Genomic DNA, 26,220 nt, shown 5'->3' on the forward strand with positions numbered 1-26,220 from the left:
CCCTTTCTCACCTCACTACAGAAATGAGCCCTCCTCCTCCTCATGTTCAAACAGCTGTCTCAGGGCTGGGTATTTTGGGCTGAGAAACTGTGAGCAGTGGGGGTGAAACTCAGATTTGCATGTGCAGGGCGGGGCAGGCTGGTTCTGCTGTCCCTCAGTGGGACTGACTCAATCTCAGAATAGAGCAGCACTGTGGCCAGGTGTCTGGGCCGTCCCCAGGGGGTTAGTGTGAGCTGAGCACACATCCTGCTGTACAGAAGTGCTCTGAGCACGCTGCACACATCACTGCTCCTCTCAGCAGGCCTCCAGAGCTGGGGTATTTCTTATAGATCATGTGCTATTATCATTTTAATTTGGACAAAGCAATCCATGTAATTATTACAGTATTTTCAAATAAATTAACACCCAGCATGCATTTCTGTGTGGTTTCTGCAGACACTCATGTCAGTAACAGTCTACACATCTGGGAATTAATATGAATTTAAAAAATAGGTACAAAAATATATCTTTTTGTCAATTTACTTAAAGCGATCTATCATTATCATCTCATATTCATTTTTGAATGTTTTGTAAAAGTATTTTCAGTGCCAAGAATATAATTATGATTTAATCAGAGAAAGGGAACCCCCAAAATCACAGGATCATCAGAAGCACAAACCTCCATTTTTATAATAACTGCCAGAGACACACAGTAGTTCTTCAAATAATCTTTATTATGTCAATGAAATTGATCTAACAGCTATTCTCAAAAGCACACAAACACAAATAAGAGCACACGTGTGCATATTTGTTTTAATGAACACAAGCAGAGCACATGAGAGATATTAGCACTGGAAGCTCAGGCTGGAGGAAGGATTCACACACAGGCTCAGCTCAGTGTGACAGCAGTAAGGAGCAGAGAGGCTGAGGGCAGAACAGGGTAAAAACAGTGTGATCAGAGTGTGTGAGCTGGGCCTCCACCCGGCCTACTAAGAACAGTGGGCTCTCCTCAGTGTCTGAGGGGGGGCAGACTGGGAGCCCTTTGTGGCCTCACAGGTCAGTGACCCCGCCTTCATCCAGTCTCCCGCACTGAGAGTCAGCGAGCTGCTCCAGCTGTACAGGCCGTCATTCCCCAGGACCCCCACACTCCCGGCCACGCCCGAGCTCCAGCTGGCGTCGTCCACTTTCCAGCGCAGAGTCCAGTCTGAGGGGAAGCCCTTGTTGGCCAGACACACCAGTGTGGCCTTTCCCTGCTCCAGCTCCACACTGGAGGGGGGCAGGACTGTGAGGGTGGGAACTGTGTCACCTGGGAGACACAGAGAGACATGAGCTCAGAGAGTGGACACACCCCCATGCGCCAATCATTCTGTCCTCACAGCAAGACATGAATGTGACACAGAGACTATCAGGTGTTACTCATTTGCAATGGCTGAAGAGAATGTGTCCTGGTTTGCTTCATCTTGTACAGGATAAAGCACATTGACCTGTTTAAAGGTTCTATCTATTTGCATTCCATTATTATCAGAACCTGCGACTGCACTTTACAATGAAAAATTCATCACCACAAGAAAAACATTTTTTAGTAGTTACAGTTGTATTTTGCTCCACTTTTGCAGCTCCAACTGTCTGATTGTATTGCCATATCCTTCTAATTTATACATTAAAATAATATATTAATCGATAATGGCATTATGCTCTGAAAACCTTCAGAATAAGGTTAATTTGTGTTCCGTCTTATTTACCAAATAAATACGCACTAAATACGACAACAATATAACCTTTTTTTAAAAATGATTAAACAATTCAGCAAAAATGTTCAGTAAATTGACATTTCTCGTTTTTTTAAGACTCAAACCAATGGTGTCGAGCAGCTACGGAACGTTATGACACGACCCTGGGACTAAAGAAGAGAAATGTGTAATGTAATAGTGTTATTCCTCTAATCATACGATCATACGTTATAATTATAAAATGATCAAAAATAAAGTCGAATATGATAAAACGATCAAATTGAATCAGCAGTACAACCATAACGCGTATCAAGCGCGATCTTATTTCAATCAAGTAGCCTATGTAAAATAAAGAACTCTTTGACCTCGGAATTTTAAGTTTTAGAATTCAAAATAGTCCGGTTATGACGATGGATAGGCTATATCATCATATTTCATTTAATGTGACGCAAATAACATCTGGCTGCACTTCAAACTGCTACAGAGCCGCTTTGATTCAACCGAATGAACCAATGCGATTCATTTAGTTCTGCACGGAATAAAATTCATTCAGGCTAATTCAAATGATGTTGTTTGAATGTCGGAAAATTGCAGTATATTGAAAAATACAGCAAAAATATCTGAAAGAGAGAAACTTACTTCCAATTGACAGTTTTTTTCCGCTACCGAAAGTGAACCCGAGTGAACAGACTCATTCACCAGCCGTACAAAAACCTCTTGCTCAAAAGACACTGACTTCCTCTGCCTTTACAAGTGCATTCTAACTTAACGTCGCTTTTCAAACGAGTCAACCATTTGCTTAAAAAATGTGTAACATTTTCTTTGATTTTACACATCATACGCAAATATATTCTACTCTACGAAGCGTTTCTGTGGCAAGATTAGAAATCATTTGAAATCAATGAATAATGCAAGGGCGGCCTGTAGTGTAGTGGTCAAGGTAAATGGTAAGGTAAATGACTGGGACAGGCAAGGTTGGTGGTTCGAAAACCAGTGGAGCCATAATAAGATCCGCACAGCCTTCGGGCCCTTGAGCAAAGCCCTTAACCCAGCATTGCTCCAGGGGAGGGTTGTCCCCTGCTTAGTCTAATCAACTGCCAAATGCCAATAATGTAATGTAATGTAATGTAATGTAATGTCCCAGCCCTTTATAGACCCCCTGCTGTTCACACATCAGAGCTCCTCTAACTGTGTGTGACAGGATTTGTATAGAGGAAGGGGCTTTGCATACCTGTCCTGCCTCACTGCTCCACACACTTTAAGACCCCCAGAACTGATCAGTGACTGTCCAGTCCTTTCACAGACACTGACACAGGCAGCATTATGATGATGTCAGTCTTTCTCCTGCTGCTGATGCTGGGACTCTTCGCTCAGGGTGAGAAATAATTTTTAATTTTAACTCAGGATTTTGGTCGTACTTTATATCATCTTTGCTGTTTTTTGCTGATACTCCAGCACCATCATAAAAGAGCTGAAACTACCGTCTGATATGCAGTCCTGTCCAATCCTGTGAGCAGCTGTGTGAAAGGGCCTCGTCTATTATTTTTCATTTTAACTCAAGATTTTGGTAGTTCTTTCATCTTTGCTGTTTTTTAACAACATGTGTGTTTTCATAACCATGTCATTATGGTCTAATGTTTTGTTTGACAATACTAATGTGCATTGACATCCATTTCCATGCTTTCTTTTTCAGAATCAATGGCTCAAGTAGTCCTGACTCAGTCTCCATCAGCTCAGGCTGTTCAGCAGGGAGACACTGTCTCTATCAGCTGTACACTGAGTCAGAGTGTTTACAGCAACTACCTCAGCTGGTACCTGCAGAAACCTGGTCAGGCTCCTAAACTTCTGATTTATTATATCTCAACTCGCCAGTCTGGGATTCCTGATCGTTTCAGTGGGAGCGGATCTGGGACTCAGTTTACACTGAAAATCACTGGAGTCCAGGCTGAAGATGCAGGAGATTATTACTGTCAGAGTTTTCACTACCCCAACAGTCAATATGTATTCACACAGTGATACAGAGCCGTACAAAAACCTCCCTCAGTCAGACTCCACAGAGACTGCATTGGTGCAGCTGGGACCTACTGCAGGTGCTGAGGGGGGAGGCACTGATCTGTAACACTGAGGGGCTCTGCTCTAAAACACTGAACTACTTTGTGCAATAATAACTCCCATATTCTCAAATATATTACACTTTCTCGAAATGTTAATGTTCGTACATCCAAAGTTTTCTGTTAAAATCCGTCATTATTTTAAAAGAACGAAACACAGTTCAGATAAAAGTATTGGTGAGAATTAATTTGATTCATCTTTTCTAAAAAAAAAGGGGAAAAAAAGGAAAAGGAGCTTGATCAGCACTTTAAAAAGACAAGGAAAATATGCAGCGATTGAACAAAAGACTGAAATTGTAAATGATGGTCACTGTACCAGAGATGGGGTCTTACACTCTTAGCCCATACTTGAAATATGTTGAATGAAATTTTGGTAGATATTAAAGGTTTGGCCAGGGCAAAATCTAAATTCACGTTGATCAATGTTACATTAATACCAATGAGGAGATCCCCATGCATTCTGGGATAATCCATTCCCAATAATCACACAGAATCTTTGGAAATGAATGCAAATAATCAATGAGATAAAATATCTTTGAGACATTAGAGAGATCATTCAGAAAGTCATCAGAGTTCAGGGCCTGAGATTTGGGGTGGTGGGGGGTGTGGGGGCAGGTTGGTGAGGTTACTGGTTGCAGAGAAATGTCTCAGTTCAGCAGTGAATCATAGACTTGTTTATCAGTGTAAGTGCAGCTGAGGCCAGATCTGATCTCCACTGATAAAGAGCACAGGGAGGGAGGAATGCTCTCCCACCCCCAGCAGTGTTCCTCCTGCTCTTTCCCAAACTCCACATTCAGCTCCATGAGATCCACTAACCGCACTTTCACCCTTGGTCATGGAAAAACACTGATACACCAAAATATATTTCTCTCTTTATCTTAGATGTTGGGGCAAGGGGAAGCTTTGGTCATATTTTTTGCCATGTTTTAGCAGGTCTTTTAATGGTTATTGAAGTCTATTTTCTTTATAATTTCAACCAGATTTGTATAGGTAATGAAGGATTGATCTCCCTCCCAAATCGTCCAGAATTCAGAGTTGTTTGGCTGTAGAGAAAAGGTTATGGGTTCTGCTTCCAGAGCTCTCTCTGTCCATACATCACACAAGCTGCCATTACACTCTCCAACCATAAGAGGAAGACAGAGTGCTACTGTTGCTCCTGATGAAAAAGCACTACAGGAATGTAAGAGAGAGGAAACTACAGTCTGCTGTTAAACTCAGACCTGGCCAGTGCTGACTGTTTGAAGCAGCCACACATAGGAGCGCAGAATTGGACACAGAACTGATCAGTCAATCGGCTTGGTTTCAGAATACATTCAGTTCATACACCCCAAAAAATGTATCCCGGCTCTCGATTGACCCCCTGCTGTTCACACATCAGAGCTCTCTCTCACTGTGTGTGACAGGATTTGTATAGAGGAAGGGGCTTTGCATACCTGTCCTGCCTCACTGCTCCACACACTTTAAGACCCCCAGTACTGATCAGTAACTGTCCAGTCCTTTCACAGACACTGACACAGACAGCATTATGATGATGTCAGTCTTTCTACTGCTGCTGATGCTGGGACTCTTTGTTCAGGGTGAGCAAGATTAAAACATTTTAACTTGTGATCTTGGTTAAATTTGACGTTTTATTTTCTGACTTTTCACAAAACAACTCTGTTCTGAACAATGGCATTATTATTTGTTGAATTTTTAGAATATTACCGAATACTACAGAGTGTTTGATAATATTATGTGCATTGACATCCATTTTCTTTTTCAGAAACAATGGCAGATATTATTGTGACTCAGTCTCCATCAGCTCAGGCTGTTCAGCAGGGAGACACTGTTTCTATCAGCTGTAAAGTCAGTCAGCGTGTATACGGTGGCAACAAACTCCACTGGTACCTGCAGAAACCTGGTCAGGCTCCTAAACTTCTGATTTATTATATCTCAACTCGCCAGTCTGGGATTCCTGATCGTTTCAGTGGGAGCGGATCTGGGACTCAGTTTACACTGAAAATCACTGGAGTCCAGGCTGAAGATGCAGGAGATTATTACTGTCAGAGTTTTCACTACCCCAACAGTCAATATGTATTCACACAGTGATACAGAGCCGTACAAAAACCTCCCTCAGTCAGACTGCACAGAGACTGCACTGCTGCAGCTGGGACCTATTGCAGGTGCTGAGGGGGGAGGTACTGATCTGTAACACTGAGGGGCTCTGCTCTGAACTACTTTGTGCAATAATAAACCCAAACCTAACACACTTTCTCTAAATGTGAATGTTAGAACCAAACCATAAAATCCATACGTTTATAAGCAAACATTTGTAATTGAGAGAACAACCTTTACACATGGGAATTGGTCAGAACCAACTTGTTTCATCTTTTCTAAAACATACCAAGAAAGGGCGACTCACTACTTTGTAAACACAAGGAAAAGATGCACAGATTCAGCAAAACAGAAATGGTGAATTGCAATTTAATGATGTTTACTGTACCAGAGATGGGACCCTAGACTCAACACACATGGTGAATATGATGAAAAGAGTGTTTGTACTTTTCAGAGGATTACCAGGAGTACGTCATCCAAAAATTTAGGATCTAAAGAAGGTTTTTTTTTCACTTTGATGAATGTTACATGAATATTAATGAACAGTTCCTGAGGCCTTCTGGGATAATTCACTCCCTGAACAGGATGAACAGCCCTCCATCACAATGGCTCTGCATCTGAGTGAGTGAACTGCAGTGTGGGAAAAGAAACAGAAAAATTAGGACAACAGAAAAAAATCACTGTTGAAAATATGATGGGAAAACATTCTAGTGCCTTCTACAATTAGCCCAGTATTCCCTGTGTTAACACAAGGCTCTCATTCTACTCATCTGAAAACTATAATGTCAAATATAAAGAAAGTATCTGTTCATGGTGACAAATGGGAAATAAACACCATAATACTGTTAGTTCTTAGCTCACATTTCAGATGGATTCCATTTGAATCATTCTCAGGGCACTGACTTCCTGATCTCTCATAGAACTTCTTCTATCAGAACACCCAACATGGGAATGTATTAATAAACACATTTTAACAAACATTAGTACAAATGCAGTCACATTTCAGCAGTAACAAGGATATGAAAGAGTAATATATTTTCAGCAAAGCTTCAATTAATACCCACTGCTGTTCACACATCAGAGTTCCTCTAACTGTGTGTGAGAGGATTTGTATTTTACCACCACTTCATCCCTTCTTGACCATGTACACAGTTAAATGCCAGAAACTGTTATTTCCACATTTGAATGTTTGACAGATTAAAAGAAGCATTGAATAGTACACGTGTCCCAGCCCTCTATAGACCCACTGCTGTTCACACATCAGAGCACCTCTCACTGTGTGACAGGATTTGTATAGAGGAAGGGGCTTTGCATACCTGTCCTGCCTCACTGCTCCACACATTTTAAGACCCCCAGTACTGATCAGTGACTGTCCAGTCCTTTCACAGACACTGACAAAGGCAGCATTATGATGATGTCAGTCTTTCTACTGCTGCTGATGCTGGGACTCTTTGTTCAGGGTGAGCAAGATTCAAACATTTTAACTTGTGATTTTCGTTTAAAAAATTTTTTGCCTACTTTTCACTGGACAACAAGTTTCACAACATTGCCATTATTGGATATTCAAATATGCCAGAATATGACACAGTGTCTGAAAATATGAATGTCCAATGACCTACATTTCTCCGGTTTCTTTTTCAGAATCAATGGCAGATATAGTTGTGACTCAGTCTCCATCAGCTCAAGCTGTTCAGCTGGGAGACACTGTCTCTATCAGCTGTTCAGTCAGTCAGAGTGTGCACGGTGGCGTCTACCTCAGCTGGTACCTGCAGAAACCTGGTCAGGCTCCTAAACTTCTGATATATCTCGCCACAACTCGCCAGTCTGGGATTCCTGATCGTTTCAGTGGGAGTGGATCTGGGACCCAGTTTACACTGAAAATCACTGGAGTCCAGGCTGAAGATGCTGGAGATTATTACTGTCAGAGTGCACATTACATCAGTGGTAGCTGGGTGTTCACACAGTGATACAGAGCCGTACAAAAACCTCCCTCAGTCAGACTGCATAGAGACTGCACTGCTGCAGCTGGGACCTACTGCAGATGCTGAGGGGGGAGGCACTGATCTGTAACACTGAGGGGCTCTGCTCTAAAACACTGAACTACTTTGTGCAATAATAACTCCCATATTCTGAAATATATTCCACTTTCTCGAAATGTTAATGTTCGTACATCCAAAGTTTTCTGTTAAAATCTGTCATTATTTTAAAAGAATGAAACACAGTTCAGATAAAAGTATTGGTCAGAATTCATTTGATTCATCTTTTCTAAAAAAAAAAAAAAAAAAGGAAAAGGAGCTTGATCAGCACTTTAAAAAGAGAAGGAAAATATGCAGAGATTGAACAAAACACTGAAATTGTAAATGATGGTCACTGTACCAGAGATGGGGTCTTACACTCTTAGCCCAGACTTGAAATATGTTGAATGAAATTTTGGTAGATATTAAAGGTTTGGCCAGGGCAAAGTCTAAATTCACGTTGATCAATGTTACATTAATACCGATGAGGAGATCGCCATGCATTCTGGGATAATCCATTCCCAATAATCACACAGAATCTTTGGAAATGAATGCAAATAATCAATGAGATAAAATATCTTTGAGACATTAGAGAGATCATTCAGAAAGTCATCAGAGTTCAGGGCCTGAGATTTGGGGTGGTGGGGGGTGTGGGCACATTTGTGAGGTTACTGGTTGCAGAGAAATGTCTCAGTTCAGCAGTGAATCATAGACTTGTTTATCAGTGTAAGTGCAGCTGAGGCCAGATCTGATCTCCACTGATAAAGAGCACAGGGAGGGAGGAATGCTCTCCCACCCCCAGCAGTGTTCCTCCTGCTCTTTCCCAAACTCCACATTCAGCTCCATGAGCTCCACTAACCGCACTTTCACCCTTAGTCGTGGAAAAACACTGATACACCAAAAGACATTTCTCTCTTTCTTTATTTTAGATGTTGGGGTAAGGGAAAGCATTGTCCTTTGTTGTAGCCATGATTTAGGAGGCACTTTCATGGTCATGGAAGACTAATCTCAGTGTCATATTTGAATAAGTAATGCAGGATTGACCTGTCCCCCAAATCCTCCAGAATTCAGTGTTGTTTGATAGTAGAGGAACCACTATGGGTTCTGCTTCCAGAGCTCTCTCGCCATACACCACACAAGCTGCCATTACACTCTACAAACACAGGAGGGAGACAGTGTGCTACAGTTGCTCCTGATGTAAAAGCACTGCAGTATAATCAGAGAGAGGAAACTACAGTCTGGTGTTAAACTCAGACCTGGCCAGTGCTGACTGTTTGAAGCAGCCCCACAAGGGAGCGCAGGATTGGACACAGAACTGATCAGTGGGAGGGTGTCAATCGGCTCAGTTTCAGAATACATTCAGTTCATACACCCCAAAAAATATGTCCCGGCCCTCGATTGACCCACTGCTGTTCACACATCAGAGCTCCTCTCACTGTGTGTGACAGGATTTGTATAGAGGAAGGGGCTTTGCATACCTGTCCTGCCTCACTGCTCCACACACTTTAAGACCCCCAGTACTGATCAGTGACTGTCCAGTCCTTTCACAGACACTGACAAGGACAGAATTATGATGATGTCAGTCTTTCTACTGCTGCTGATGCTGGGACTGTTTGTACAGGGTAAGGTACTCAGATCTCATTGAAATGAAACACAATTTTTTTTTATTGACTTTTTTTGAAATTTTTCTTTTTTTTTTCATAAAAAAATAAATCAAGAAATATTTATATCCTAACATTGCTTTCCATGTTTCCTTTTCAGAATCAATGGCAGAAATCGTCCTGACTCAGTCTCCATCAGCTCAGGCTGTTCAGCAGGGAGACACTGTCTCTATCAGCTGTAGAGCCAGTCAGGGGGTTGACAACTGCTACAATACCAACAATAACCAGGACTGTCTCTCCTGGTACCTTCAGAAACCTGGTCAGGCTCCTAAACTTCTGATTAATGGCATCACAAGAAGGCAGTCTGGGATTCCTGATCGTTTCAGTGGGAGTGGATCTGGGACTCAGTTTACACTGAAGATCACTGGAGTCCAGGCTGAAGATGCAGGAGATTATTATTGTCAGAGTTACCACTACATCAACAGTAAAAATGTGTTCACACAGTGTTACAGAGCCGTACAAAAACCTCCCTCAGTCAGACTGCACAGAGACTGCACTGCTGCAGCTGGGACCTACTGCAGGTGCTGAGGGGGGAGGCACTGATCTGGGACAGCAATACTGCACTCAGGGCTGTAGGGGGCGACAATGACTTCCAGCCCTTCAATTTTCTAAAAGGGGATATTTACACATTTTACATTACATTTACATTTTTGTCATTTGGCAGACACTTTTAATCCAAAGCAATTGACAAGTGAATAGATTTACAAAGGTTAAAAGCATCAAATCCATAACTAGCAAAAGATGCATGAAGAGCTGAAAATATTTGTTTTTTTGGGTTACGGTTAGACAAGAGGGACATCGGAAGTGGGGGAGGAAATCAGGAGGAAGGACTAAGGTATAGTCTGAAAAAGTGTGTTTTTAGCCTGCGACAAAATATGGGGAGGGATTCTACTGTCCTGACAGTGGTAGGCAAGTCATTCCACCACTGATGCAGCAGAACGGAAAACAGGCACCACCATGCAGCTCGACCATCTGATGCTCGTAGTGACGGAACCTTCAAGTGACCAAAGCTGGCAGATCGGAGTGGTCTTGTTGTGGTGTAGGGAGCAATGAAAGATTGGATTGAAAACGGGGCAGTCCCCTTAGCAGCCTGGAATGCCAACACTAGCGCCTTGAAGCGGATGTGTGCGGCAATAGGAAGATAGTGGAGGCCAATGAGGAGCGGGGTGACATGAGCCAACCTGGGCTGACTGGTGGTGGAATTCTGGACCAGCTGGAGGGGCTTGATGGCACAAGCTGGGAGACCAGCCAGGAGGGAGTTGCAGTAATCCAGAAGGGAGATGATGAGCACCTGGACTAGGAGCTGGGTGGCTTTCTCCATCAGGAGATGCCGGATACGGCGTATATTGTAGAGGGAGAACCTGCAGGTTCTGGCAATGGAGGACACACGTGGAGCGAGAGTGATGTGGGTCTCAAGAGTCACCCCAAGATTCTTGGCCGTATGGCAGGAGGAAACTGCAAAGTCCTCCACAATCAGTGAGAGGGAAATTGTCGGAGAGGATTTGGCAGGGATGTAGAGAAGCTCAGTCTTGCCAAGGTTAATCTTCCTGTAGTGGGAAGTCATACACACAGAGATATCAGCAAAGCAGGCAGAGATCTGTATGGTGACCGAGATATTTGGAGGGAAGGAAAGAAAGAGTTGAGTGTCATCAGCATAAGAATGGTAAGAAAAGCCATGAGATAACAGAACCAAGAGACATGGTGTAAAGAGACAAGAGGAGAGGACCAGGAACTGAGGCCTATGGGACCTCCAAGACACCTGGTAGGAACGACCAGAGAGGTAGGAAAAAAACCATGCAAGTGCAGATCCTGTGACACCCATCCCAGTCAGCGATGAGAGCAGAATCTCATGGATCTCAAAATATCAAAGAGACACAAACAGACGTATCTCATTCAAATCATGAATTTCAGTACAGCACCCAAACTGGGATATGTCACCAGGTTGAAGTGTTGAAGGCATTAGTGCAAATCTGTTCACTTCATTGTTTTAATTGTAATGAATGCCCTCGGTGCTGACATTGATGTATCAGAGGTAAAAGAATGAACAAAACCCAACCCCCAGACATGAAATCTCTAATCTGAAACTGATGCTAGAGCATGTGTGAGGTACAGCCCCCTCCCTTTCTCACCTCACTACAGAAATGAGCCCTCCTCCTCCTCATGTTCTAACAGCTGTCTCATGGCTGGGTATTTTGGGCTGAGAAACTGTGAGCAGTGGGGGTGAAACTCAGATTTGCATGTGCAGGGCGGGGCAGGCTGGTTCTGCTGTCCCTCAGTGGGACTGACTCAATCTCAGAATAGAGCAGCACTGTGGCCAGGTGTCTGGGCCGTCCCCAGGGGGTTAGTGTGAGCTGAGCACACATCCTGCTGTACAGAAGTGCTCTGAGCACGCTGCACACATCACTGCTCCTCTCAGCAGGCCTCCAGAGCTGGGGTATTTCTTATAGATCATGTGCTTATTATCATTTTATTTGGACAAAGCAATCCATGTAATTATTATAGTATTTTCAAAGAAATGAACACCCAGCATGCATTTCTGTGTGGTTTCTCCAGACACTTATGTCAGCAACACTACATATCTGGAAATTAATATGAATGAATGAATGAATTAATTAATGGATGAATGATATAAAAATATCTATTCTTTGACAATTTACTTCTATCATTTTCATCTCGTATTCATTTTTGAGTGTTTTGTAAAAGTATTTTCAGTGCCAAGAATATAATTATGATTTAATCAGAGAAAGGGAACCCCCAAAACCACAGGATCATCAGAAGCACAAACCTCCATTTTTATAATAACTGCCAGAGACACAGTAGTTCTTCAAAGAATCTTTATTATGTCAATGAAATTGATCTAACAGCTATTCTCAAAACCACACAAACACAAATAAGAGCACACGTGTGCATATTTGTTTTAACACAAGCAGAGCATATGTGAGATATTAGCACTGGAAGCTCAGGCTGGAGGAAGGATTCACACACAGGCTCAGCTCAGTGTGACAGCAGTAAGGAGCAGAGAGGCTGAGGGCAGAACAGGGTAAAAACAGTGTGATCAGAGTGTGTGAGCTGGGCCTCCACCCGGCCTACTAAGAACAGTGGGCTCTCCTCAGTGTCTGAGGGGGGGCAGACTGGGAGCCCTTTGTGGCCTCACAGGTCAGTGACCCCGCCTTCTTCCAGTCTCCCGCACTGAGAGTCAGCGAGCTGCTCCAGCTGTACAGGCCGTCATTCCCCAGGACCCCCACACTCCCGGCCACGCCCGAGCTCCAGCTGGCGTCGTCCACTTTCCAGCGCAGAGTCCAGTCTGAGGGGAAGCCCTTGTTGGCCAGACACACCAGTGTGGCCTTTCCCTGCTCCAGCTCCACACTGGAGGGGGGCAGGACTGTGAGGGTGGGAACTGTGTCACCTGGGAGACACAGAGAGACATGAGCTCAGAGAGTGGACACACCCCCATGCGCCAATCATTCTGTCCTTACAGCAAGACAGGAATGTGACACAGAGAATATCAGGTGTTACTTATTTGCAATGGCTGAAGAGAATGTGTCCTGGTTTGCTTCATCTTGTACAGGATAAAGCACATTCACATGTTTAAAGGTTCTATCTATTTGCATTCCATTATTATCAGAACCTGTGACTGCACTTTACAATGAAAAATTAATCACCACAACAACATTTTTTTTTGAGTAGTTACAGTTGTATTTTGCTCCACTTTTGCAGCTCCAACTGTCTGATTGTATTGCCATATCCTTATAATTTATACTTTAAAAATATATATTAATCGATAATGACATTTTGCTCTGAAAACAAGGTTCATTTGTGCTCCGTCTCATTTACCAAATAAATACGCACTAAATACGACAACAATATAACCTTCTTCTTCTTCTTTTTTATTTTTTTTAATGATTAACCAATTCAGCAAAAATGTTCAGTAAATTGACATTTCTCGTTTTTTTAAAGACTCAAACCAATGGTGTCGAGTAGCTACGGAACGTTATGACACGAGCCTGGGACTAAAAAACATGTAATGTAATAGACGTGTTATTCATCAAATAATACGATCATACGTTATAATTATACAATTATCAAAAATAAAGTCGAATATGATAAAACGATCAAATTGAATCAGCAAAACAACCATAACGCGTATCAAGCGCGATCTTCAATCTAGTAGCCTATGTAAAATAAATAGCTATTTGACCTCGTAATTTTAAGTTTTAGAATTCAAAATAGTCCGGTCATGATGATGGAGAGGCTATATCATCATATTTCATTTAATGTGACGCAAATAACATCTGGCTGCACTTCAAACTGCTACAGAGCCACTTTGATTCAACCGAATGAACCAATGCAATTCATTTAGTTCTGCACGGAATAAAATTCATTCAGGACTGTATTCTGAACATCAACGCGATAGATACAAACACTGTTTGAATCTAGTGAGCTAGTTTAAATTGCCAAGCTTATTCAAATAATCTTGTTTGAACGTCGGGAAATTGCAGTATATTAAAAAATACAGCAAAAATATCGATACGGACGTAACTGAAAGAGAGATTACTTACTTCCAATTGACAGTTTTTTTCCGCCACCGAAAGTGAACCCGAGTGAAGAGACTCATTCACCAGCTGTACAAAAACCTCTTGCTCAAAAGACACTGCTTTTTCTAGTGCATTCTAACTTAACGTCGCTTTTCAAACGAGTCAATCATTTGCTTGAAAAATGTGTAACATTTTTTTAGATTTTACGCATCATAAGCAAATATATTCTACTCTACGAAGCGTTTCTTTGGCGAGATTAGAAATCATTTGAAATCAATGGTTAATCTTGCAAGGATTCCTGTTATTTAAGCATCGCGAGAATTATTACAATTTTGATGGACGACATCTAACATCGTAAAATGACAATATATTGAAAAAGAAAACACAAACAACGACATGGATGTATCTGAAATAGAAATTACTTACGTCCAATTGACAATTTTGTTCCGCTACCGAAAGTGTACCACAGTGATACAGACTCATTCACCGGCCGTACAAAAACCTCTCACTCAAGACACACAGCCGTCCTGTGCCTTTTTCATTCTGATTTAACGCAGATTTTGAGTCAACCGTTTATAATGTGTAACAGCACACCATTAACTATTTATGTAGGCCAGGCATATGCTACACAAATGTATCTTACTCTCTTGAGCTTTTCAAATTCATGTTGTTTTTATGTTTATTTTAACGACTGACTCGGTTGTAATAAGATAGAAATATACAATGCTAGCAATTCGCAAAACCTAAAATGCATGTAGCCAATAACAACTGATCGAATTTCCAACTCTTTCCTGAAAATCCTGAAAAGTCTTATTGTGTAGAAACTGAAAGTTTGGTCCCGCCACCGAAAGTCCACCACAGTGGTTGAGTCTGATTAACTGGCTGTTTAAAAACCTGCCAGTTGTACAGATGGTTGATCCGACCGACTGTGCAGTGTTCGTAAGTCCCCTGCTGGACAATTGTGAAACGACCGTTAAGATGATATTCAGAAAGCTGATCAAGAAGTGGATACAGGGTTCTCCTCATTAATTCAACATCTGTTTTTATCTTTGACCTAAACGAAGATGAAATAATTATTTTATTTCTTCATCAAAGTGAATTTGGCAAGTGTTGAGTTTCCAAACTGCATATAAATGTGAGCCAATGCTGAGTAACACAGTGTCTGATGCATTATTCAGAACACTACCAACTCCTGAACATAGATATTACATAGCATTACACCCTGTGATGAACAGGAATAACACACATGTTGGGATCTTTATACAGTGAGTGTAACTGAGAGGCAGCAGAGGAAAAGCAACAGCAGAGATAAAATTAGGCCTTGTGGGTGTATTTGATGACCAGAAAAGTCAGGCAGTTAGGAAAAATAAAAACGGTTTATGTTTATCTGTGTTTATCACATAGGTCTCTCACACTGCAAACCCCAACAGTTATACTAACTTACAAATATCATCAATGTAGTACTTAAAACCTGATATTTAGTTAACCAAACTCTAAACTGTTGTGTTCTGTCAATGACTAATGAGGTTTTAATTTTATTGGAATATAATTCTTTGAGTAAACATTGCACCGCTACATAATTATTTTGAGTATCCAGTCGTACGTAGCGTGTGATGTCATCAACGTCTTTCTAGGCTTTCAGAAAAATCAAGATGGCTAACCTCGAGCGGGCATGAGAGATTTTCGAGCATAACGGATAAGAATATTAACATATTTTTGCATGTACCTGCAAGTCTCTTCATCGAGTCAAGCGATCATTTTCATAAGTTTTGTCCTGCTTTTTGTTATAAGCGTTCTCATTTGGTAAGTAAGTCGATTTCTTTTTTCTGTACCGTTGACCGTTTGCTAGCTTAGCTATCTGTGGGTAACAGCTCGCTAGCGAAGTATCCATGGTAGATAAATTTAACATAGCTTTTAGTTTGTATTGTTTCCACCTAGGTGACTATAGATGAGCAGGTGTAAGTGTTAAAGTAAACGTAGTGAGCATGACAACCGTGTAATGCACTAATATGTTCGGGTCACAGCATTATCTGAAATGAATGTGAAAAATACAGCAGGTTGGTAGACACTACTAGCCGTACCCATTTTTGATATGTGCGATTGTCATGAGAAAGAAGTAATGAGAAGTCGACAATTAGCCTAGAGTTAGATATGAAGTTAATTTATGCATAACCACAGATTTACAGCATAGACAACGTTGCTACGTGATAGTAAATGAGCATGACTGATTATGCTTGTGATAAATGTCCAACAAATAATGTATGAAGCTTATATTTATGTTTTTGTTCTCTCTCTTAGGCTCAAGTGGAGGCCAAGAGGTGTGTCATTTCAATCTGCATTGAAATGGTCCTGGTTTGGTTATTTCATCAAAAAACTTCCAAAAGTGTGCAAATTTTGTTAGAAAACCAAAACTTCCAGAGGGCGAGCCAATACTTTCATCCATGACTGTATCGCTTGTTTGATTACCTTCCTGTACATCTAGGGATCATTGTCGGTAGGGCCTAGACTGCAGTGAACAAGTGGGGAAATATTTCTACAATTATTATCATTTTTGATTTGTTAATCAAGGAGGAACATGATGTCAACATGAGACTCACTTTGTCCCTTTGTGCACTTCCTGTCTACCTACGTGAGGATGATTCTGAGTTCTTCAAGACCTGCAATGTAAGCACTATTAATATAAAATAATACTAACATAAAAACAAACTTGAATGTGTGCAAATTAAAGTCATTAGTGGATGTAATCATTTGTTCCTTTTGATGAATGGAAATAACCTAAAGGTCACAGCACTTTTAGAATTTCTGACATGGATTTCTTCTATAAGGATAGAAGTCATGCATACTGTTGCAGCCTCATGGTACTGTAGCTTCTACAGAATCTGAATGTTACGTGATTATCACTTTAGAAAAGATTCATGACGCATCCAGTAATGACAGGAAAAAAGATTACTACCACCATTAACCTTCAATATACTGTACCATGTGACACATGGTCACATGTGAGTGATGCAGAAAAACAGAAGGGAGCCACAGTGAGTACATATAGTTTATGACTTGTGATCTTGCTTCTAGAACACCTGATAATTGCATTGATTATGTTTTGCAGCAAGAAGAGGAGCAAGATATCAGCGCTGCTCCTGTTGCTCTCCTCACATCTGGGGCGGGCACCTTCAGTGCCGAGAAGTGGTTGTAGTCTTCGTTGTGGTTGAGGGGGAGGTTGTTTTGAGGGATCTTCCAAGGTTTGCTGAAGCATTTATATTGTTTGGCCTCATTTATGCTTTCAATTTGGAGTATCCAAAGAAACTCATCCACACATTCACGTTCATTCGGAAAATACAGATGTGTCTGGAGAACAAACCACTGAAACCATCCCTACTGAATTTGAAAAATGATTTGTTGAACTAAACAGAAAGCTTCAGTGTAATTATACATAAAGGCTCCATACATTCTTGTGCTCATACAGAAGGCTTGTTTTTTTGTTTTTTTTTTCAAAGGAGCGGCCCACATGTAAATGTTAACATTGGCCTGCTTGTTACAGGAAGCCTGTAAATGTTTTTTAGGTGAATTTAAAATTATGTAGTTGTTTGATGTGTCAGGGGATGAACAAAAAGATTTTTGAGGGTTAATTTTCTACCATCCAACATGTTCAGTTTGGTGTTGTTAAAAAGCTGTCACTTTGTTGTCATGCATAGGGGGTTCAGCCATTGATAATGATTGTGAGCACCTTTGGAAATGCTTTGTCAATGCCATAAACTTGTTATGTGTGTATCACGTATTGCTTTCTAGTCAACTGTTAAGGCAGACACTCTGCTCATTGAGGGCAAAGTGCCCATGTTTTCATTCTGATCTGAAATATTCTGCTAAAAGTTAATGTCTGAAATGGCAGGTTGTTTTACAACTTAATAAATAACTTGTATTGTATCAATGTATTTTTTTCAGAATTTAGATTAAGTTTAAAGTTTTAAAGTTTAGTTCTATTAATCATGTAGAATTACTATCTATTCATGTTTAATCTTTTGAGTAGCTTTAAGTTGTGTAAAGTTAAATTTATTAGTCAGCGTATGTTGGTCCAGGCTGAAGATGCAGGAGATTATTACTGTCAGAGTGCACATCACATCAGTGGTAGCTGGGTTTTCACACAGTGATACAGAGCCATACAAAAACCTCCCTCAGTCAGACTGCACAGAGGCTGCACTGCTGTAGCTGGGACCTACTGCAGGTGCTGAGGGGGGAGGCACTGATCTGTAACACTGAAGGGCTCTGCTCTGAACTACTTTGTGCAATAACTCTCCTATTCCCAAACCTAACACACTTTCTCTCAATGTGAATGTTAGAACCAAACCATAAAATCCATACATTTATAAGCGAACATTTGTAATTGAGAGAACAGCCTTTACACATGGGAATTGGTCAGAACCAACTTGTTTCATCTTTTCTAAAACATACCAAGAAAGGGCGACTCGCTACTTTGTAAACACAAGGAAAAGATGCAAAGATTCAGCAAAACAGAAATGGTGAATTGCAATTTAATGATGTTTACTGTACCAGAGATGGGACCCTAGACTCAACACACATGGTGAATATGTTGAAAAGAGTGTTTGTACTTTTCAGAGGAGTACCAGGAGTACGTCATCCAGTAATTTAGGATCTAAAGAAGGTTTTTTTTTTTCACTTTGATCAATGTTACATTGACATTAATGAACAGTTCCTGAGGCATTCTGGGATAATTCACTCCCTGAACAGGATGTACAGCCCTACATCACAATGGCTCTGCATCTGAGTGAGTGAACTGCAGTGTGGGAGAAGAAACAGAAAAAATTAGGACAACAGAAAAAAATCGCCGTTGAAAATATGACGGGAAAACGTTCCAGTGCCTTCTACAGTTAGCCCAGTATTCCCTGTGTTAACACGAGGCTCTCATTCTACTCATCTGAAAACTACAATGTTAAATATAAAGAAAGTATCTGTTCATGGTGACAAATGGGAAATAAACACCATAATACTCTTAGTTCTTAGATCACATTTCAGAGGGATTACATTTGGATCTTTCTCGGGGCACTGACTTCCTGATCTCTCATAGTACTACTTCTATCAGAACACCCAACATGGGAGTGTATTAATAAACACATTTTAACAAACATTAGTACAAATGCAGTCACATTTCACCAGTAACAAGGATATGAAAGTGAAATATTATTTCAGCAAAGCTACCATTAATACCCACTGCTGTTCACACATCAGAGCTCCTCTAACTGTGTGTGACAGGATTTGTATAGAGGAAGGGGCTTTGCATTCCTGTCCTGCCTCACTGCTCCACACACTTTAAGACCTCCAGTACTGATCAGTGACTGTCCAGTCCTTTCACAGACACTGACACAGGCAGCATTATGATGATGTCAGTCTTTCTACTGCTGCTGATGCTGGGACTCTTTGCTCAGGGTGAGAAATTATTTTTCATTTTAACTCAGGATTTTGGTAGTATTTTATATCATCTTTGTTGTTTTTTAACAACAAGTGTGTTTTCAAAATCGTGTCATTATGGTCAAATGTTTTGTTTGACAATACTAATGTGCATTGACATCCATTTCCATGCAAATATTTTTGATTTCATTAACTGATTTTTCACAATACAACTCTTCACAACTGTGCCAATGTCTATTCAAATATGCCAGAATATGACACAGCGTTTGGAAATTAATTAATGTCCACTGATCTACATTTCTTTGTTTTCTTTTTCAGAATCAATGGCAGATATAGTTGTGACTCAGTCTCCATCAGCTCAGGCTGTTCAGCAGGGAGACGCTGTCTCTATCAGCTGTACAGTCAGTCAGAGTGTTCACTACCACTCAAGCACTGGCCACAATCTCCTCTGGTACCTGCAGAAACCTGATCAGGCTCCTAAACTTCTGATATATCTCGCCACAACTCGCCAGTCTGGGATTCCTGTTCGTTTCAGTGGGAGTGGATGTGGGACTCAGTTTACACTGAAAATCACTGGAGTCCAGGCTGAAGATGTAGGAGATTATTACTGTAAGAGTTTACATTACATCAGTGGTAGCTGGGTGTTCACACAGTGATACAGAGCCGTACAAAAACCTCCCTCAGTCAGACTGCACAGAGAGTGCACTGCTGCACTGGGACCTACTGCAGGTGCTGAGGGGGAGGCACTGATCTGGAACACTGAGGGCCTCTGCTCTAAAACACGGACACTGAACTATTTTGTACAATAACTCTCATATTCTCAAACCAAAACATGTTTGCTAAATGTTAATGTTGGCACATCCAATGCTTTCTCTTAAAATCCGTTATTATTTCATAAGCAAAAATATGACATTGAAAGGAACACACTCATGACAGTGAATTGGTCAGAATCAATTCACTCCGTATTTTCTAAAACAAAAAAAGGAACGGGGACTCTATCACCATTTTGTAAACACAAGGAAAATATGCAGAGATTGAACAAAAGACTGAAATTGTGAATTATGATCACTGTACCAGAGATGGGGTCTTAGACTCTTAGCCCACCCATGAAATATGTTCAAAGGGATGTTTGTACATATTCGAGGTTTGACCAGGGCTATATCATAATTTTAGTTTTTTCTCTTTCTTTATCTTAGATGTAGGGGTAAGGGAAAGCATTAAGCATTGTTATTTGCTGTAGCCAGGATTTAGGAGGCACTTTCATGGTTTTTGAAGATTATGTTCAGTGAAATTTTGATTAAGTAATGCAGGATTGATCTGCCCCCCAAAATCCTCCAGAATTCAGTGTTATTTGACTGTAGAGGAACCACTATGGGTTCTGCTTCCTGAGCTCTCTCCCTCCGTACACCATACAAGCTGCCATTACACTCTCAAACCACAGGAGCGAGACAGAGAGCTACTGCTGCTCCTGATCCAAAAGCACTACATTATAATCAGAGAGAGGAAACTGCAGCCTGGTGTTAAACCCCGACCTGGCCAGTGCTGACTGTTTGAAGCAGCCCCGCAAGGGAGCGCAGAATTGGCCACAGAACTGATCAGTGGGAGGGTGTCAATCGCCTCGGTTTCCCCTGTCTGATCACACAAGAGCCTTTCTTCTGCTCACCTGCAGTCTGTCTGCAGGCTGCCTGTATTAGCTGAACAGGATGAACAGCCCTCCATCACAATGGCTCTGCATCTGAGTGAGTGAACTGCAGTGTGGGAGAAGAAGGGGCTGCTGGGAGAATGTGCTGTATGGGAGAAGCAGCTTTTCAGTGCTCTCCCCAAGTGATGCAGGACATTGCAGAAATAACTTTTGTTGATAAATATGATCCAACATACTAAATGAGGACAACAGAAAAAAATCACTGATGAAAATATGTTGGAAATACTTCCAAAGCTGGACTGGAGAAAATGTCAGAGTTATCAGAGAGATGAAGTAGAAAGTGTCCTTCTACAGTTAGCCAAGTATTCCCTCTTTTAACGCAAGGTTTCTCATTCTAATAATCTGAAAGTGTCAAATGTTATGGAAGGACTAGCTCATGGTGACAAAACACTCACCATTATATTGTGTTACTTCAAATTTGAATCATTGCCTGTTCATGTGTGATAACACTGACTTTCTTATTTCTAATAGTGAAACCTCCATCAGTACTCACACCAAAGTTAATTTGAAACATTCATCAGACACACATTTTTCACAATCTTAGTCCCCTGTGACCAATGACACAGCACTAATAGTGCAATCCAATTTCAGAAAGTTGTATTTACTTGTTTATAAGTTTATTTATTGTAGCCACTTTGGGGGCACACTACACTGGATGTGTCAGGTATTCACATGAGGTGGTGGGTGCATATTAGGTCAGGTGATCACAGGTAAGGGGACAAGGTGTGTGAATGGTGAAGAGATACAGTTCTTAGCGTTCTCGGAGACGAACACACACAGGAGCAACAGCCGCTAACACACAGCTACAGCATCCAGCACAGCAACATTCAATCACCAGCACCGGTAACGTAAACATATCTGTGAACAAGAGGATTGGACTAAATGGAAACACCACTCAATCGGAATTATTGTCTGGATATCTGTTTGTTTTTTGGACACGGAAGGAATACTTATCCATCCACTAATAGGGCAGCCTCAACACACACATTTTTTTTTCTGGTTAAAGACAGCAGTGAATAGTGCACTTGTCCCAGCCCTGGATAGACCCCCTGCTGTTCACACATCAGAGCTCCTCTAACCGTGTGTGACAGGATTTGTATAGAGGAAGGGGCTTTGCATATCTGTCCTGCCTCACTGCTCCACACACTTTAAGACACCCAGTACTGATCAGTGACTGTCCAGTCCTTTCACAGACACTGACACAGGCAGCATTATGATGATGTCAGTCTTTCTACTGCTGCTGATGCTGGGACTCTTTGTTCAGGGTGAGCAAGATTGAAACATTTTAACTTGTGATTTTGGTAAAATTTGACATTTTATTTTCTGAGTTTTCACAAAACAACTCTTTTCAGAACAATGCCATTATTTTTTGATGAATTTTAGAATATTACCAAATATTACCGAGTGTTTGATAATATTAATGAGCATTGACATCCATTTCTTTGTTTTCGTTTTCAGAATCAATGGCAGATATAGTTGTGACTCAGTCTCCATCAGCTCAGGCTGTTCAGCAGGGAGACACTGTCTCTATCAGCTGTACAGTCAGTCAGAGTGTGCACGGTGGCAGCTACCTCCACTGGTACCTGCACAAACCTGGTCAGGCTCCTAAACTTCTGATATATACTGCCACAACTCGGCAGTCTGGGATTCCTGATCGTTTCAGTGGGAGTGGATCTGGGACTCAGTTTACACTGAAAATCACTGGAGTCCAGGCTGAAGATGCTGGAGATTATTACTGTCAGAGTTACCACAGTGGTGGTGTGTTCACACAGTGATACAGAGCCGTACAAAAACCTCCCTCAGTCAGACTGCACAGAGACTGCACTGCTGCAGCTGGGACCTACTGCAGGTGCTGAGGGGGGAGGCACTGATCTGTAACACTGAGGGGCTCTGCTCTAAAACACTGAGGTACAGGAGATTATTATTAAATCTGTCAGGGTCTCGACTCAAAACATGTGGCACTACATTTCAGTTTTAGTTCATCCAAACCATTGATTGGGAATTTAATTTGGAAGAATTTATATTTTGCTTCATAATTACTCCCATTGGCAAAAGATGTCAGTTGTTCCGAAGCAGCGCTCTGACATAAGATACCAATTTCAAAATGTATGAATTGTAATGAGTTGAACAGAAGATGTCACAGAACCCAGCAGCAGTGGACAGCACACAGTCCAGAACAGTGAGTCACTCTGTCCAGAACACTCCCAGCACACATTACACAGGCTGCTGTTACACACCCTGACCAGTCAGAGCATCACTGCTGCTTCTGATCTGATACTCCAGCACCATCATAAAAGAGCTGAAACTACAGTCTGATATGCAGTCCTGTCCAATCCTGTGAGCAGCTGTGTGAAAGGGCCTCGTATAACTGTGTGCATCTTCACCACAGGAGGGAGGGCGTCCCTTGGCCCAGTTGTACCTTTCTCAGTGAGGAAAAGTCAATCCTCTGGTTGGTTGTGTGCCAGCGGTCTGCCTGAGCCAACTGCACATTGTGAGCTCACAGACACAGTGTCCGTGCTGCTCAGCTGCTCCAGAGCTGAATGAACATCATGGCTGCTGGCTTCTCTGTGCATCCAGCATTGATGGAGGAAAGACAGATCAGGGACGAAATACAGATCAATCCTGGTTAAAAAAAAGAAACAAAGATGCTCTTCAGACTGAATTCACATAAAAACACAAAAATGCAGTATTTCACTTTTCATTAAATGTACATGGATAAAGTGTAACTGAATAATTCCATGTGCCTGACTGAGGTCCTTGACTTTCTGAACTCCCATAAAAACTGCAATCAGAATACAAACTTCTACATTTACTCAACTTATATTTTACACAATGAGACGGGTGCGTGGGGGTTGGACCCAAAATGCACGACTCAGAAACAATAGTAATATAAAGACCCCTCAGGGCTTTATTCGGGACGAATCCCAGGGGAGTAGTCAACACAAGCAAAGTCCATACACGTAGATCCAGCCAAACAAAAAGCACGGTGCCGAGGGAAGAGGCAAACTCGTAGTCGGTAGACGTGCAGGGAGGTCCGGTAGCAGGAGAGCGGTCAGCGAGGCAGATGAACAGACGGACGGCAGGCAGAGGCGTAGTCGTGGACGAAGCGGGAGTCGAAACCATGAAACAATCAGCGAAGCAAAAGTACAAAAACGGTAGGCGAGGACGGAGTCAAAAAACAAACGATGGTCACAAAACAGAAATCAATAAACAATGGTCGGTAACAGGCTTGGATCGTAACGTGTAATCAATCGTGGTAAATGCTCAAGAGTTGCGTGGTAAACAGAGGCAGACAATTTCGCAGTGAACAGTTGCGCGACTGGGCTATAAATGCGGGTGTAGACAGGTGTAGACAATTAGTTAGAGCGTAGCAAGGAAATGGAAAACAGGTGCGATGGATGACAAGTTTAACAAGGAGATTAGTAATCGTTAGTAATAAACCTATCCTGCCCTAGCATTAGTAAATTAGTAAATGACATGCACGAGAAACGTAAGGTAACATGAACACATGATTAGTCTTGTTAGTTTCTATCCAATCCTGATCTAGCGTTAGTCGTTTTAGTAAATAGACAAATGGAAATAATTAGGGAGTGAATGACAGAAGGAGCGAGAGAGAAAAGGCGGAACGCAAGGTTTGCGGAAAGACATGTAAAAGTGTATGCATAAACAACGACCAGTTAACGTAACAATAAACATAAATCAAAACATAATACAAAACGAAACTAAGACGATAACCATTCAACATAACAAGGTAATATAATCGTAACGAAACATAACTAGACATGACGAGAAAATAAATCGTAACAAGAAATAAACTAAACAACATGACGAACCTAGACTAACATAATACATGATAAGACACTACGTGACTAAGACAACATGAATAAACATAAAACATGGCGAGACAGACCTGAAACGTGACACACAATCTATCCACTTCAGCCCTTCTTGACCATGTACGCATATTCACATGTCTTCATGTACACAGGTCAATGTCAGAAACCGTTACTTTGACATTTAAATGTTTGACAGAGTAAAAACAGCAGTAAATGATACACGTGTCCCAGCCCTCTATAGACCCACTGCTGTTCACACATCAGAGCTCCTCTAACTGTGTGTGACAGGATTTGTATAGAGGAAGGGGCTTTGCATTCCTGTCCTGCCTCACTGCTCCACACACTTTAAGACCTCCAGTACTGATCAGTGACTGTCCAGTCCTTTCACAGACACTGACACAGGCAGCATTATGATGATGTCAGTCTTTCTACTGCTGCTGATGCTGGGACTCTTTGCTCAGGGTGAGAAATTATTTTTCATTTTAACTCAGGATTTTGGTAGTATTTTATATCATCTTTGTTGTTTTTTAACAACAAGTGTGTTTTCAAAATCGTGTCATTATGGTCAAATGTTTTGTTTGACAATACTAATGTGCATTGACATCCATTTCCATGCAAATATTTTTGATTTCATTAACTGATTTTTCACAATACAACTCTTCACAACAGTGCCAATGTCTATTCAAATATGCCAGAATATGACACAGCGTTTGGAAATTAATTAATGTCCACTGATCTACATTTCTTTGTTTTCTTTTTCAGAATCAATGGCAGATATAGTTGTGACTCAGTCTCCATCAGCTCAGGCTGTTCAGCAGGGAGACGCTGTCTCTATCAGCTGTACAGTCAGTCAGAGTGTTCACTACCACTCAAGCACTGGCCACAATCTCCTCTGGTACCTGCAGAAACCTGATCAGGCTCCTAAACTTCTGATATATCTCGCCACAACTCGCCAGTCTGGGATTCCTGTTCGTTTCAGTGGGAGTGGATGTGGGACTCAGTTTACACTGAAAATCACTGGAGTCCAGGCTGAAGATGTAGGAGATTATTACTGTAAGAGTTTACATTACATCAGTGGTAGCTGGGTGTTCACACAGTGATACAGAACCGTACAAAAACCTCCCTCAGTCAGACTG

At 41.5% G+C, this 26,220-nt stretch overlaps 1 long non-coding RNA gene and 2 gene segments (V, D, J or C); 1 reads left to right on the forward strand and 2 right to left on the reverse strand.

Annotated features, from left to right (window-relative positions):
- Positions 1 to 695: 695 nt before the first annotated feature.
- LOC133114579 (Ig kappa-b4 chain C region-like) lies at positions 696 to 4,279 on the reverse strand. The segment is given in 2 exon segments: positions 696 to 1,279; positions 4,258 to 4,279. Coding segments are annotated over 2 exon segments (333 nt in total).
- Positions 4,280 to 12,410: 8,131 nt separating this feature from the next.
- On the reverse strand, positions 12,411 to 14,608 carry LOC133114587 (Ig kappa-b4 chain C region-like). The segment is given in 3 exon segments: positions 12,411 to 12,996; positions 14,150 to 14,200; positions 14,590 to 14,608. Coding segments are annotated over 3 exon segments (387 nt in total).
- A 1,067-nt stretch (positions 14,609 to 15,675) lies between these two features.
- Positions 15,676 to 17,890, forward strand: LOC133111397 (uncharacterized). The gene is made up of 3 exons (XR_009704990.1): positions 15,676 to 15,928; positions 16,424 to 16,789; positions 17,232 to 17,890. It is a non-coding gene; the product is annotated as an uncharacterized LOC133111397 (long non-coding RNA).
- Positions 17,891 to 26,220: the final 8,330 nt, after the last annotated feature.

The sequence above is a fragment of the Conger conger genome, chromosome 2, assembly GCF_963514075.1.
Source record: "Conger conger chromosome 2, fConCon1.1, whole genome shotgun sequence".
Classification (NCBI taxonomy): Eukaryota; Metazoa; Chordata; class Actinopteri; order Anguilliformes; family Congridae; genus Conger; species Conger conger.